The sequence below is a fragment of the Solanum pennellii genome, chromosome 4, assembly GCF_001406875.1.
Source record: "Solanum pennellii chromosome 4, SPENNV200".
Lineage (NCBI taxonomy): Eukaryota > Viridiplantae > Streptophyta > Magnoliopsida > Solanales > Solanaceae > Solanum > Solanum pennellii.
In genome coordinates this window covers 67,416,489-67,432,637 of record NC_028640.1, presented here as the reverse complement: position 1 = coordinate 67,432,637, position 16,149 = coordinate 67,416,489, and the positions used below count along the sequence as shown (strand labels likewise).

Genomic DNA, 16,149 nt, shown 5'->3' with positions numbered 1-16,149 from the left:
ACCTTTTTAGCTTCTATAAAATAATTTTTGTTACTTTTCAAAAAAATTTATTATCTCAGCAAAAATCTAATCAAAGATCTTACTTTCTTAAAAGGCAAAATTGCTCATTACCTCCATGAACTTGAAGCTTTTTATTCATTGTCCACCTAAACTATATTCTGTTTTAATCACCCTCAAACTTGTTTATTCCTCCATCGCGTACACCTTTATTGTCCACCTGCTCCAATCGTGACTACACACACGTGACAGGTTGACAAAAGTGGTGATGTGGACTTTCAGCTGGATAAATATTAGCCACCTAGAGAAATAAATATGGCAAAAATAAATATCAATTCTTCTAACCTAAAACTTTTAGACTTAGCTTCTCGTTAAGCTCAAAACTTCTCACTATGCTCCAAGAAGTGTAATCGACGACGAGAAGTTCTTGAAAATTTCAAAGCTTTTGGCTATCTAAGAAGTGTAATCGACGGAGTAAAGGGCAAATTACGCAGAAATCTTTCTGGATTTGGGTCTTCTTAGACTTGACATTGTTCGATTAAATTTCAAAATTGTCTGAAATTCTTAGCAAGTAAGTGCTACTGTTTGATTCCTTTACTGTATCATTTAAATTTTTCCTTATTTTTCGTTTAAGATGTTGCCATAATTCGACTAGGTCTTCATATTTCCGATTGAGTTTCCGGTTGATCTTCCAATAGGGGTTTGATAGTTTTCAACTAGAATTTTCACTTAAGAATGCATTATTATGAACTGTTCAGCTTATGTATGCCAGAGTATTCGGGTTTCTGGTAATTAGTTCAAATAAATTAGGGCTATTTAGTAAAATTAAGATTCTAGGGTTTTGATTTCAATATTCTATTTTGGTATTTTTGAATGTTGAGTTTTTTTTTGTAATTTCCTTATGTATGTTTGTATGATGTTGAGTAAAATCAATATTTTAGGGTTTTAGGGTTCCAATTCATCTATTATGTTTTTGTATTGTTAAGTATTATAATTTCCTTGTATAATTGTATGCTTATGAGTAAAATTTGGTTTTGTTGCCTCTATTTGCCTGTTGTTGTCTCTGTTTTGGTGTTGTTGCCTCTGTTTTGCTGTTGTTGCATATGTTTTGATGTTGTTGACTTGTAAAATAGATTGATTATTATTGTGGTTATAGGTTGACACTATGACTACTAAGTACCTCTATTTAAGGTTCAAAATTGGGTGTATCTTGGTGAGTGAGGTTGGTCCAGTATATGTTGGGGGTAGGACTGAATATGTAGAGAATGTGAATGAAGATCATTTGTCAATTCCTGAACTTGCAGATTATGCTATGTCTTTTGGGATTAGTGAGTTAGGAAAAACTTATGCAGTTCCAGTTTAAATCTTAAACAAAATATTTCTTTTTTGTATTCTATTATTTTTCAAAGGATGCATGTACATGCTTATATAACTACAACTAAGTTACAATATATGGAAAGAACTAATATCTTCCTATTTTACAAGGATTACTATAATCGAGTTCCTTTTTTAAAAGATTACAAAGTATCTCTACAAGTCCTAAAAATATCTCTACACTCCCCCTCAAGTTGGTGCATAGATGTCGAACATGCCCAACTTGCTCTCAAACCTGGAGAACATTTTACTCGAAAACTGCTTTAGTAAGAAGATCAACCAATTGGTCCTCCGATGAATCTTGGGTAACTCTAATATCTTTCCATCCAACTTTTCCTTGATGAAAAATCTGTCTACTTCTACATACTTGGTATGATCGTGTTGTACCGAATCGTGTGCAATATCACATGCAGCCTTATTATAGCAATATAGTTGGATTGGTGCCTTAGATGGATAAACCAAATCTGTTAAGAGAAGTCTCAACCATAATGCTTCACATTTTCCAAGTGCCATTCCTCTGAATTCCGCCTCCGCACTTGAGTGAGCAACAACCTTTTGTTTTTTTATCCTCCATGTAACAAGATTTCCTCCCACAAAAGAAAAATATCCCGAAGTAGACCGTCTATCATCATAGCTCCAACCCAGGATCTGTACATTTTGTGAACAAAATTCCCTTTGCTGGAGCAGACTTCAAATATTACAAGGTGCACATAATTAACTTACCACACTTAAAGAATAAGCAAGGTCTGCTCTTGTGTGTGTGTTAGGTACATCAATTTTCCTATGAGATTTGATCAGGTTCAACACTTAATATCATGCCTTCTTCAACGTACATGTGTATCATCATGTTGGCAAGCTTTCATGTCAGTTTCCTTTTAACAAATCTAAAGTATATTTTCTTTGGGATAAGAAAATTCTTTTAGATGATCTTGACACTTCAATTCCAAGGAAAAACTTTAATGGACCAAGGTCCTTCATCTCGAATTCTTTAGAGAGGTAGCTTTTGAGAGCTTTCCTTTCTTCAGAGTCATTTCCAGTGACCACCATGTCATCAATATATACAATAAGGTTACCTTGTTATTGTCACATCCGGGAATACACCCTAGACGTAACCAGCGTCGTCATCCTCTTTGAGGACTAAGACTAGCCTCTTAGCTTACATCATTACATTCATAGGTCAAATTTAGAGGAAAATTTAAAACTTTTTATTACTTCTACTCAGAGGTTTACATAGACCTCTACACACATAGTATATATATATCGAGTATACATAGACTCTTTGTATATAAAGATTACTTAGTCTTCTACTTCTATTGCACATAGATATATAGAATATAACATAGTCTTAAAATAGTTGTCTCATCTCATAATCATCTAACAAGAGTATATCAAATTGGGCCTAGCCCATACATCAATTCAATAAGACCACATATAGGTCATACAACCTTTAGTACTCAAATGAAAAGGAAAGAAGCATAAGAGTCTTAATACTAAAAATAACATCATAGGCTTGATAGTGGCATCACCCTCAGAAAGTGAGGACCTACCCAACTTGGATGATCAAGAATTTCAAGTCTTCTTCAAAGTCGTCTTCAAAAGCTCTTCAATGATCGAAACCTAAAGTGTTGGGGAAAAGGAAGATGGGGTTAGTACACTACTTGTACTAAGTATGAGACCATATGCACACATACTTTGAAATCATGCTAAGAAAAGGGACATTTCAATAAGTATGCACTTTTCATTAAAAACCTTTATGCACATTTAACAAGACCATACCAACCAATGGGACATGTTCATTAGGTCATAGGTATGTACATCACAAGAACAACAACATCAAGTCTAGTCAAATCAACAAGCATATCATATAATTGAATACATAGTCAAGTAACTCTTTCATCAATTTATAATAGCAACAAGCATGAATAAGAGTACATTTCATCCTAACAAAAGCAATACACTTACCCATGAACCCTATCAAGTCACAAGTGCAATGACCAAGTAAAGCCTCATAAACTTAATCAATCAAGTAACCCAACAAGAAACATGACCAACATCTTACTTCACATAGCATAGAATTTAAGAGTACATATCATTTTACTTTAACAATGTAGACCAACACATATTCATAAGTGAAACTAATTAACATATAGTATCAACAATGTGTAAGTTCATAATATACATATCATATATCATCATAAGCATATTCATACATAAGAACATCCTCCTAAGACTCCCCTCAAGGATAACTAGTGCAATGTTTAGGTAGAGTCCCATAACCCTACCTAGACTAAGCTAGACCCCTTAGGTTATCTTAGTTAGAGTTCATTCCTTTAGTTAATTTTACCTTTTGGGAACATCTTCCCTAACCGACATAGATCACATGATCTAATGTGGAATCCGGTGTCATGGAACCCTACACCGAAAGAAGACGGACTACTTGCTAAGATAGTACCAAAACATGAACATAGCAACTACGTGGATCCACTAGCTAGTATTCCTATGGGGCAACATAGTTCAAGAACTAGGATATATAGTTGGGACCCTCTTTATGCTACATGCATTGTAGTATCAATCTCAAGAGTACATTAGTGATCCTACCTTCCCTATGTGGGAAGGGACACTCCTCACTCCAGTTCACTCGGTGCTAAGCTAGAGTCTCTTTTGAAATGTCTTTATTAATCATCATAGCCTATTATAGGTCATAAGGTCTAACCTTAGTATAAACATCATCATCATCATAGTTCAATAGGAATTGCATGAGTATTGTCCTTTCATTATAATTCATATAGGTGAGGTTAGCACATTAACATTTTCATATCATGATAACGCACATTGGTAAATCATTCACCATCCTTATAACATATACATCTTAAGCCAACACCTCAAAAATCATAGTCAAGACATTTCAATTCAACATCATACCGCCCTATCAATCCTAATACAAGGCATACTCCAATACAACATCATGACTTAATCACAATTAACCATAATTTGAAGTAAAGGATAGGGATCATAAGACTTACCAAGTCTCCTTCACAATTCATCATCAAGGTCTTACCATCAACCCTTAATTCAACCCAATTAGGATATAACATCATCATAATTCAATGAACAACATGATAACAAGGCTAGAAGAATCACTACATCACAATTCAATACTAGATCATAGCTTAAGACAAAATACTTAGGTCAAACTTACAACATACTCTATGACCTAGATCACTTCTCAAGAACTAGCATGAAATGACTATAAATCACCATAATTCATTCATTTTTAGTATAACAACATCATCTAGTAGTAATTAAACCCATAACCAAGTCAATTGAACCAATATAACCTAATTCATATCAAGATCATAACATAGGGTTAAGGGGTAAATGTCATCTTCGACAAACTAGACCAAACCATCAAGATATATCATAATAAAGTTAAAATACATGTTAATATATTCATAATACCCAAAATAAATAATAAACAAATCAATTCATAACATCAATTTCGAGATTGGATGAAATCCACGTGAAAACTCAACTTCTGAAATCAATTTGATGGAACCCTTTGAGGAAAGAGGTCTCAAAGGTGAATTAGATCCATACCTTACTAATTGATGAATATTGATGGTGAAAATTGACTCTTTGCATCCCTTAAACCTTCCCCTAGCTTGGTCTTCAATGGAGTTCTTCACTAGAGAGAGAAAGAAGAGAGTTTGGGTTTGTGAGTTATGAGATTTTAGTCAGTCTTAATTAGGTTAGGACTTTATATAGGTTGTTAACTAAGATAATTAGACCTCCCTAATCCACCAACTAATTAAATAACCCTTTAATTAATTAATTAATTAGAACTAACTTAAAATGTGCAGAAAATCTCAGCCCTCACATACGAGACCTCGACCAACGGTCCGTCTGTGAGTCGACGACTGACACCCTTCCGTGCTGCGCATCCGTAGGTAAGTTCAGTGACTGGTCCAAATGGACCATTAGCCAAAATGGCTAAGTGTTGGTTGACGGATGACATCGACACCCCGTCGATCTACACACGCCTCATTGACTCTCTTCATGGATGCACACTATCCAGGTAGTGCTTTTGACCCCAAAATGCAAGGGTCCTCCTCAAGGGCCCTTGGTTGGTCCCTGTAGAGTCGTACCCAGGAGTTTCGACCATGAATCAACTTAAACACATGTTAGACACCCTTCCACTAAATTTCATGAATTTTCAACTCCTAAAATCTAGTCAAATAGGCTAAGGAACTCTAGTATCTCCTTGAACTAGTTTTCAGACGTCATGGACGTTCTTGGACGTTTTCGTTTCTAAAATCCCTAAATGACTTATATTCATTAAAATGGACTTTAAAACTGTTTCTAAATCTTATGACACTTATGTTAGGCTCTAGAACACGTCTTGGATTTTAGAAGTGTTACAGTTGTGTCTTCAAGAACAGTGTGATCAGTGTTGCTTTGAGTATAGCCAAATGCCTTCGTAAATTTGATGAATTTTTCAAACCACGTTCTTGGTGATTGTTTCAGTCCAAAAAGGGATTTCTTCAATCTGCATACTTTATGATCATGTGATCTCGATATTCCTTACCCTGGAGGATAGTCCATATAAACTTCTTCAGACAATTCACCATGTAGAAAAACATTTTTCACATCAAATTTGTACTGGCCAATCAAAATTTGCAGCCAAGTATAATAGCACTTGAACTGTGTTGATTTTTGCAACAGGTGCACATGTCTCAGTATAGTCGATTCCATAAGTCTATGTATATCCCTCAGCCACCAACCTCTTTTTGAATCATTTTATCATACCATCTGCTTTGTACTTGAATGTATACACCCATCGACATTGAATTGTTTTCTTTCTTAGTGGACAATTGACAAGTTCTCATGTATCATTTTTTTTCAAGAATTTCATCTCTTCATCTATAGTTACTTTCCACCTGGGATCAGTTAAGGCTTCCTGCACATTGTTAGGAATAGATAATTGATTTAAAATGACTTATTCGATTTCTACAAATGATGATTAGACACAAAATGGCTCAATGGGTATCTAGTCCTACCAGAAATTTCTGGTTCGTAGGTGGGTTTAGGAAGACCTCTATTGTGTGGTGGTGGTAGTTGTTTGACTGATGGTTCAGGTACAAAATCAGAAACATTATGAGTTGGCGACGATTGATTTGGTACATCAGTTGCTTGTTGGGTGAGGGGTTCATGTGATATTGGACTAACTTATCTAATTTCTTGAGTTCCTGTAGCACCCAAATCTTCTTTATCTATTTCCTGATTTTCAACATTACCCAAATCGGATTCTACCATATCTTGGTTATGTCTCATTTCTTGATGTTCACCATCACTAAAATTTGATTCATCTACAACTTGGTTACTAGGTGTAGAAAATATCCAATTTTCATAATTTAGAGACAAAATATCCTTCACGTCCTCCCCTTTGAGTTTTGTTTCATTAGAAAAATACATAGACTCTTCATGAAAAACAACATCCATTGTAACAAACATTCGTTGACTTGGAGGATAAAAATATTTGTACCCCTTTTGATGAGTAACATATCCCAAGAAAACACTCCGCAGTGTACGAGGGGATAGCTTACTGCGTTGATGCTTATGAAAATGTACAAATGCTATACAACAAAAAACACGAGGAGTCAAATTTAGGACTGCCGGTGCAATCACCGCTTCAGCAATAGCTTAAGATGGTGTTTCAAAGTTAATTATGCTAGAAGGCACTCGATTAATTAAATATGTTGCACAACTGAGTGCTTCTCTCCAATAACATTTTGGCAGATGAGCTTCAATCAATAGAGCACGAACAACTTCTAACAACTGACGATTTTTTCTTTCGGCTACCCCATTTTGTTGGGGTGTATTAGGACAACTAGTTTGATGAGCAATTCCATGTGTTTCTGAATATCACTTAAGTTCACAGCTGGAATACTCTCTCCTTTTGTCACTACGTAGAACTCTTACTTGAGCAATATATTGAGTGCAAATCATTTTATGAAACTTTTGAAACAACAAATTTACTTCACTTTTGAACTTCATCAAACACACCAAGTCATTTTAGTACAATCATCTATAAAAGTAACAAACCAATGAGATCCACCCGAAGTATTCACCTTGGATGGAACCCACATCTTAATGTATAATCATAAAAAATTGAACTTTTATTCATTTTTAGTGAAAAATGGACACGATGACTCTTTGAAAGTTCACAAACATCACAATGGAAATCAGAAAAATCAAATTTTGTAAATAACTCAGGAAACAATTTATTAAGATATCCAAAAGAAGCATGTCCGAATCGTGGATGCCATAGCCAAATATCATATTTCCTTGTTTTGTCCTCACAGCTAAACGCATCAACCGATAAAGCTTGGCGCAACTGATTAGAACATTTTGACTCCAAATTCAAGTAATAGAACTTCTCTCGTCTAGTACCATAACCAATCGTCTTTCTCGTCTGGATGTCCTTAAACACACAATAGTCAGGCCAAAATATCACAACACAAGATAGAGTAGTGGTAATTTGAGAAACAGACAAAAGGTTACAGTCCAACGATGGAGCTACTAAGACACTGTCTAAAATTAAATTATTAATGAGAGACAAAGATTCTTCCCCATTGATAGGTTCCGAAGAACCATTCGCGGTGGAAATATACTTTTGTGATGATGGTTTAAGAGATGAATCTTGTCTAGAATCAAATGTCATGTATCCATAGCTCCGAAATCAATTATCCATGTACTATTAGAAACAAGTGCAGATGAATTAAAATCCTTACCATTGTTACCACTCGTTACTACCAAGGCTGTGGATTGTCAAGCAACATATTCCTTGGCATTTGTTTCTACAATTACAGCAACGGAACTCTTGCTTGCATTTCTCTTTCTTAAGGTTATGATCCCACCATTCTGGATATCTCATTATTTCAAAACAATGATATTTTGTGTACCCTGACTTATCACAATGAGTTCACTTATAAGTGGCCTTGATACCCTTAGACCTCATTCGATCTGGTCGATTTTGATTAGATCTATATTTGCTCACCATGGTTGCTGCTTCAGATTTTTCAAGATCTCTATTCACTGTTGCATGCCGAATAGATTCACGACGAACCATTGAGTAACATTCTTCTAATTCTAGAATAGGACCCTTCCTTAAGATTTCCACACGAAACTGTTCAAATTCACCATCCAAACCAGCAAGAAAGATGTGCACCCTTTGTCGTTGAACAGACTTGCGGTAAGAACTGGAATACTTCTCATTTTCCATGATCACCTTATCATAGTGATCCAACTCACACAAAAATTCAATCAATTCTCCATAGTAGGAAGAGAGAGATCTGCCATTTTGTTTGCCAGAATAAGCTTTTTGATTCAAAGTGCAGACATGTAGTTCATCTGCTCCATCATAGAAGGCTGTTGACAGAGTTTTCCATATTGCTCGAGCAGTAGGTAAGCAAATATATCGCTTCATAATCTCAGGAGACATAGACATCAACAACCACCTCTTAGCCTTTTGATTGTCTGTGTACCAGTTCTCATATCCTTCATCTTTTTTAATAGGTGGTTGTGTATTCCCATAAAGAAAGGAGAGTTTTTCTTTTTCAACATTATGCATCTCTATTATTGGAGACCACACATCATAATTTGTTTGATTTAGAACAAGTCCTGAACTGAAAGAGGAATTTTCAGATTGAATGATAATCGGGGTAGAGTTAGAAGCATCTGATTTGCCAATGACTCTGATACCAAGTTCGAATCTTGAACATAATATTTATTTTTTGTATTATATTATTTTTAAAAGGAGACATGTACATATAACTACAACTAAGTTACAATATATGGAAAGAACTAATATCGTCCTATCTACAAAGATTACCAGAATAGAGTTTCTATTAAAAAAGAGTACATAATATCTCTACAAGTCCTAAAAATATCTCTAGAATCTCTAGGGGATGATCTGGTGGTATTGAAAAATGACATGACATTGCCACATTGCATTATTTATGCATGATGGGGACACAATAGATACTTTGTTGCCTTTGTTTTCCTTGTTGTCTCTGTTTTGGTGTTGTTGCCTCTGTTTTGCTGTTGTTGCATATGTTTTGCTGTTGTTTCCTTGTACAATATATTGATTATTATTGTGGTTATAGGTTGACACTATGACTACTAAGTACCTAAATTTAAGGTTCAAATTTGGGGGTATCTTCGTGAGTGAGGTAGGTCCAATATATGTTTGGGGTAGGACTGAATATGTTGAGAATGTGGATGAAGATCATTTGTCAATACCTGACTTGCAGATTATGCTGTCTTTTGGGATTAGAAGTTATTATGCCGTTCCATCTCTAGGGGGTGATCTGGTGGAATTAAAAAATGACATCGGCATTTGTAACATTGCATTATTTATGCATGATGGGACACAATTGATATTAATATGTGTCATGACACTATTCTGGAGGATGTCGGTTCAACTGAAGGTCAAATTAGTCAATATTTAAGTTAAGTGGGTGAGTCTTTTAGTGCACATGGGAAATCTGATGGTTTTTAACTGCACAACCAAAAAGACCATATCTACGGTTAGGTTTCTATTCTTCCTTTCCATCTAGTGAAAAAGTTGAGAATGATGGGGTTGTAGGTGTCCAAGAAGCAACTGATGATGTTAATTTTTCAATATGCTGGACTGATACTGAAGAAGAAGTTGAATAACTGTCCAACAAAAAACTAAACCTTCTATTCAAGAAAAAGTTGAACCAAGTGCCAAGAAAATGCAGAGGAAGATATAGACAATAATTCTATTTGTTTTGACCACTCTATTGACTATGGAAGTGATGTGCATGAGAAGTTGAGGATTGTTAAGGAAGATGTGAGAAAGTTTAGAGAAAGTAGGAGGAGAAAGAAGAAGGAAAAAACAAAAGGTTTTTTAGGTGAACTTGAACTTGATGAGGGTATGAAAATATTGAAAAAGGCAAAAGAAAAAAATTCAAAAAATAAACTAACAGAGGATGAGCCATACTATGACAGTTCTAATTGTGATAGTTTTCAAAGTGATGAAGAAGAACCTATTTCTGATGTGAACTTGAAGGAGGGAGTTTAAGAGGGAGAAAGAAGAGTGATAGAGTGATATATGATTCTACTTGTGATATTGTAATATGGAAGTGTGGATTGGTATTTTAAAATGTAAAGGAATTTAGAGAGGCAATTATAAAATATGTTACAAAAAAAGGAGTTGTGTTAGGCAAGTATGTGAATGAGAGTAGAATTAGGCAAGTATGTGATTGAGGGTACTAGAGTAAGAGTCAAGTGTAAAATGGTTGTCCATGGATGTTGTATGCAAGCTAGGATGGGAGGAGTGAAAATTTCACTATCAAGACCTTGCGTTTATAACAATTAGATTCACAATAAAAATTTCAACGACCTTGCTTATAACAATTAGATTCACAATAAAAATTTCAACGACAAACTAAGTAAAAGAACAATATCAAATTACATATCAAACTAATGTCCAATATCAGTTTTAACATCCATCTACACTACAACTGTTTTTCTTGTTTGTTGGTCTTCTTCAAAAGACCCAAATCACAGTATTCACATGGCTAGGGAATTCTGGATCATATCAATCGAAAAACTTATAAGGAGTTTGAAATAAGGACTTGCATTTCATAAAATCAATGTTTTTAAAAAATTACATAATAAAAATTGGCAAACTAAAAACAAAAAAAAAATGAAATAATACATACCTCATAATGTCTACAATCGAGAAATCTAAGATAAAAATGAAGTCTTACAATAATATTGTTAAGTAGTATAAATATAAATATTACTTGAGTAAGCCTTCTCTAAATTAATTAGAGGATACATGAACCAACAAAACATAAATACTACAAAATCAGCAAGACAACTGAAAGAAAGTGTGTTCTATTTTTCTTTGGTATGTTCTCACTTAATGAAGTCACAATTGATCTAATAAGTGACTTAATTTTTCACCAAGTAAAGATGATACTTGGTCACCAAGTAAAGACAATGCTTTGGTAAGGCAATACTTGGTCACCAAGTTGGATAACAAAGTTGTAGGAATGTCACATGTTAAATGTTATACTTTGGCTCAAAGTAACTAAATCTTTTGAATAATTGTAATATTGCTAACGCAGTGTATGGTATTAGTTGTTTCATCTCCAAATTATTGACAACGTTAAAAACATCTTAATGAACTTAAATACACCTCGGATCTTGAAATACAACCCTAAATGCTCGTTAAATTTAGGTGTGTTTTCAATGCTTTTCTCGGCTTTTTATTAAGAGTCTCTTGCTCCTGCAACAGTTTGAAACCACTTGTTATGTCTTGTGGTAGGTTGGGGTTGTATCTAAGTCTAGTTAGTCAAGTAGATGAGTGTTTTCAAGCCTATCAATAGTTCGAGGATGAAACTTATAATTTGTGCCAAGTTAAGGGATTTTTTCAATACTTCTATCTTTTAACTTCAAGATGAATTAGTTTTTGGTTTTACAGTTTTTTTGACCACTATTTGATAGTCAAAATGATTTAAAGATAATGATTTGTTCTGTTGCCATGTTCTGCCAATGTTAATATAGAGGCTTTTGGTGGTTAAGTATACTTTAACTGTTTAAGTAGTTCTATTACAATGAAAATCATTGCATTAAACCAAGCCTGTTGGTGGATCTAGTATTTACATAAGCTGCTAAGGAGAACGAATACCACATTTACAATTAGTATGCGCAATGTTATCTGAGATGTACAACAAAATTTGGCCAATAGATTTGATACAGTACCATGTCCGTATGTTATATATCTTTATGGAATGATGTGTGTAGGTCATTGTAAAATGTCACTGTATATTCAATCCTCTTCCTCACTTCATTTTGCTCTGTTTGATTTTTTCTCTCATTTTTCTGCTGCAGGTCCTGATCTTGGCCTTGCATTATAATACTCCCTTCAACGGTGAGACTTACTTCTGCTGATATTTCCTATAGCTTGTTATCTTCTTTGAGCTTTTTTTCCTATGGTTCCATTCTACTTGATTATGCGAATCTATACTATAAATAATTTTAGAATCGATCATCAAATGTTATTGGTTTTTTGGACTAATGTTGGGAATGGATCCTCTCGTTAAATGCATGTTTTCTAGACACGTTCTCTTTCAATATGTATCTAAGTTGTCTCATTCTGTTTATTATTCTAAACGAGAGATGTGCTTATATTTCCAGTAAAATATTGGTGAGCAACGGACCACCAGTATGGATTGTTATTGTCCTTTACCAGAAGATATTGTGGTTGATATTTTATTGAGGTTGCCAGTGGAACCACTCTTGCGTTTCAAATGTGTGTGCAAGCACTGGTATGCTCTCATCAAAAGTGAGAGTTTCATAGAGAAGCATTTTCATCACAAGAACAATCGTTCCCGTCTCCTCATTTGCAACTTGAAACTTGAAGCGGAAGAACACATCGACTTTCAGTCTGCTGTAGTCTCCTTGCTACCTGAAAAAATAGTTTCGGGTGTGACCCCTGAAGAAAAAATTCTCCTTTATCTTCCAAGGGTCGATTATTTTAAAATTCTTGCTGGCCCAGTTAATGGCTTATTCTTAGTGCAGGAAATCTTTTTTGAACACGGTGAACGCTTGAGTTTGTGGAATCCTGCCACCAGAGAGTTCCGACCTCTGCCTCCTGCGCCTTTTGTGACTGAGCACTCCTTATGGAACTATGATCATGAATTTGGATTGGGGTTTGACCAACTGACTCAGCATTATAAGGTTGTTTGGATTCGAGTATTCTTTGAGATCCGGGAACAAGGACAGGGACAGAGACGGCGCGCTTACCTTCATAATTTTGTCTGTGTCTATTCCTCATGCGATAACTCATGGAAGAGCCTACAATTCCCTTCCAGTTTTACCTTAGGTTTTCCCTATTCCGTCACATATCTCAACGGGATTTATTATTGGATTTGTAGGAGCGACGATAATAATATATGCAAGATTCAGTCATTTGCCATGGGCAGCCAACAGTTGGGGGAGATGCAAGGCCCAGATATTCCAGGTGAACACTGGGTGAGGCTGACACTGCGTGGAGACTCTCTTGCAATGTTAGTCAGTGATAAGTGTATGACATCCATATACGAAATGAAACAAGAGGGAAGTTGGTCCAAGGTGTTAACTGTTCAACCCCGTATAGATGCTGCTCATTTGCCTAAAGGTATTTGGGAGAATGATAAGATTGTTTTTTACCTCAGAGAAACGTCACAGCTGGTGCTATATGACCCTACAACAAGTCAAGTTACGGATCTTGGAATTCAGCCGAGGCTTATGGGCTGTGGTGTTTTCATTTATCAGGAGAGCCTAGCTCTAATTACGAAAGGGAATTAGTCTCAAGACTAGGATAATACTGATCGATCAAATGAAGTAGTACAACTATTTGGTGGACGAGTGCTAATATATTCGCTGGATGAACCTATTATTATTGGGTTATTGGCTTCTAATCATTCATCATGTCCTATTTATACTTTGGTCATTGATAAGAACATAAAGTTTATTTGTTTCATACATCTGACTAGTTGCTGAATTATTGGCCAAATGTATAATTTACCCTTTTTTTTTTGCTAAGTTTGATAACATGGTAAAACTGCTGCTTGATTTTTTTTCTTGCGCTTTTGTTCTATTAATAATGCATGTTTTCTAGATCTTTTCACATCAATATGTTTGTAAGTTGTGTCATTCTGTTTATTCCAATCAAATATTACCAGGTAAAAGATTGGGGAGCAAACAGCCACCGCTATGGATGGTCATTATCCTTTACCTAGAGATATTGTGGTTGATATTCTATCAAGGTTGTCACTTCCGTTTCAAATATGTGTGCAAGCACTGGTTTCCTCTCATCAAAAGTGTGAGATTCAAAGAGAAGTATTTTCATCAGAAGAACAATTGTGCCAGTCTCCTCATTTAAAGTAGCTTTTGGCACAACACTTATTCATAAAGTATGTTGTGTTGCTGGCTTATTCTCACTGCAGGAAAAAATTTACCCCTCATGTCTATGCCTGTGTCTATTCCTCGATTTAAAATGAGAGGAAACCTCGATTTCTAAACGAGTTCATGAAGTGTTTTTGAGTATCCACAGTAATAAATAACAAAATTATAAAATTGATTTAAGAATTTTATCAATCATTTTCTTCATCTTCTTTGCATGAACCCTCTTGTTTGAGTCCAACCGGACTCCCCTCTCTTATATTTTCCTCTCTTCAAGTCAACCTTATCCGAGTTCCTCATTATTATGTTTCCCATAACCCATAACTTTTGTTAACCTTTTCTCCAACTTAGATAAATCCTTGGGAGTATTTTAATGACTCTACTATTTCGTTATTTGTTTACTTTTAGTATTGAAATTTTCAAAACTCATTTAGTTAAACAATCTAAGCTTATTAGAATAACTTAAACCTTTCATGTTCTTTCATAGTTATTTAAAAGCTTTAATCCATTTGAATTAATTGTATAGTTCAAAAACTTGACTATGGATAAAACTTAAGATTACTCTTGATATTTTTTACAAGTGACGAGAAATTTTTGTCTAATTTTTAGAACAAGATTTTTTAAGGAACCTTTTTATAAAATTAGCCAAATTTTTAAATCCGTCGGTCAACCGCGCGATAGTAGATTTTCTAAGATGTACAAACGCGTCCTTAGAGAATGACATGAACCCTTACCCGACTCTGGTTTTATTTAAAACTAGTGTATTTAGCCGCGCTTCACGCGGTTATAAAAAGGATTAAAATAAATTACATATCAATATCAATAATTACTTTAATAAAATAATTTTTTGTTAATCACATAAGCTATGAAAAATATTTAGATTAAATATGAAATTTATTAACAAATAAATATATGTGAACTTCGAAAAGTTAAATATTAAAAATAAATTTCATAGAGAATAAGGGAAGAATTGGGTAATATTAGAACTATTTAAATGTAAACTTGTGATCATTTTCTTCTTTTTTATTTGAGATTTTCTTAGTATAATTTATATATATTTATGTAAATTGAAATCTGATTGTTCTTTTATGCTTATTTGTAATCTTTTTAATTATATTCTTAGTATACTTTTTCGGCAATGTGTAACTCGGATTGATATTAATAGTTAGTATTCATGACTATATAGTTAGCCAACACTATTATAAATCATTATCCACAATTACTATTACTTGTCCTCGTCATCACCCAGTCATCACAAGTTTAAATTATTTTTATTATACAACATTAGATTAATTTAATATTTGTATTAATAACTTTTTAATAATTAAATTTTAAATAAAGTTTAACAATCTTAATTAGTTAAATTTCATATATTATTATTATTATTATCATTATACTTAGGTTTAGATATTTATATTGGAAAAAAATGTAAAATTTGAAAATAACATCAAAGAGAACAAAAGAGAGAATTAACTACACAAAAAAGATTAAAGAAAACGACACATCCAAAATTCCTATTTCTTTTAATTTTATTTGGCTTAAACACAAAATATTAAAAAGTATATTTCACATTTTAAATAAATATTACCTTTAATATAATACATTTCTATGAATAAAAAGTCACAGTAATTAAGAGGATTAATAATATGACTTTGAACTTTTCTAACATAATAAGAGTAATATTTGTACATTATTACACAAATTAAAAACATTAATTATAGAAAATGAAATGACAAACAAATTAGAGTTATTGAGACAAATATTTTATTATAGGTAAATAGAAAGGTAGGAAACCAA

General features: G+C 33.9%; 1 protein-coding gene across 1 annotated transcript; it reads left to right on the top strand.

Moving 5' to 3' along the window:
• Positions 1–430: 430 nt before the first annotated feature.
• Positions 431–14,030, top strand: LOC107017351 (F-box/kelch-repeat protein At3g23880-like). Its single transcript, XM_015217603.1, has 3 exons — positions 431–568; positions 12,298–12,337; positions 12,604–14,030. Exon 3 carries the CDS (start codon positions 12,634–12,636, stop codon positions 13,753–13,755), a length of 1,122 nt encoding a protein of 373 aa, XP_015073089.1. The 5' UTR covers positions 431–568; positions 12,298–12,337; positions 12,604–12,633; the 3' UTR covers positions 13,756–14,030.
• The last annotated feature ends 2,119 nt before the right edge of the window (positions 14,031–16,149 follow it).

Excerpts from the sequence above, each read along its gene's own strand:
- LOC107017351 (XM_015217603.1), top strand. The coding sequence starts at position 12,634 with ATGGATTGTTATTGTCCTTTACCAGAAGATATTGTGGTTGATATTTTA.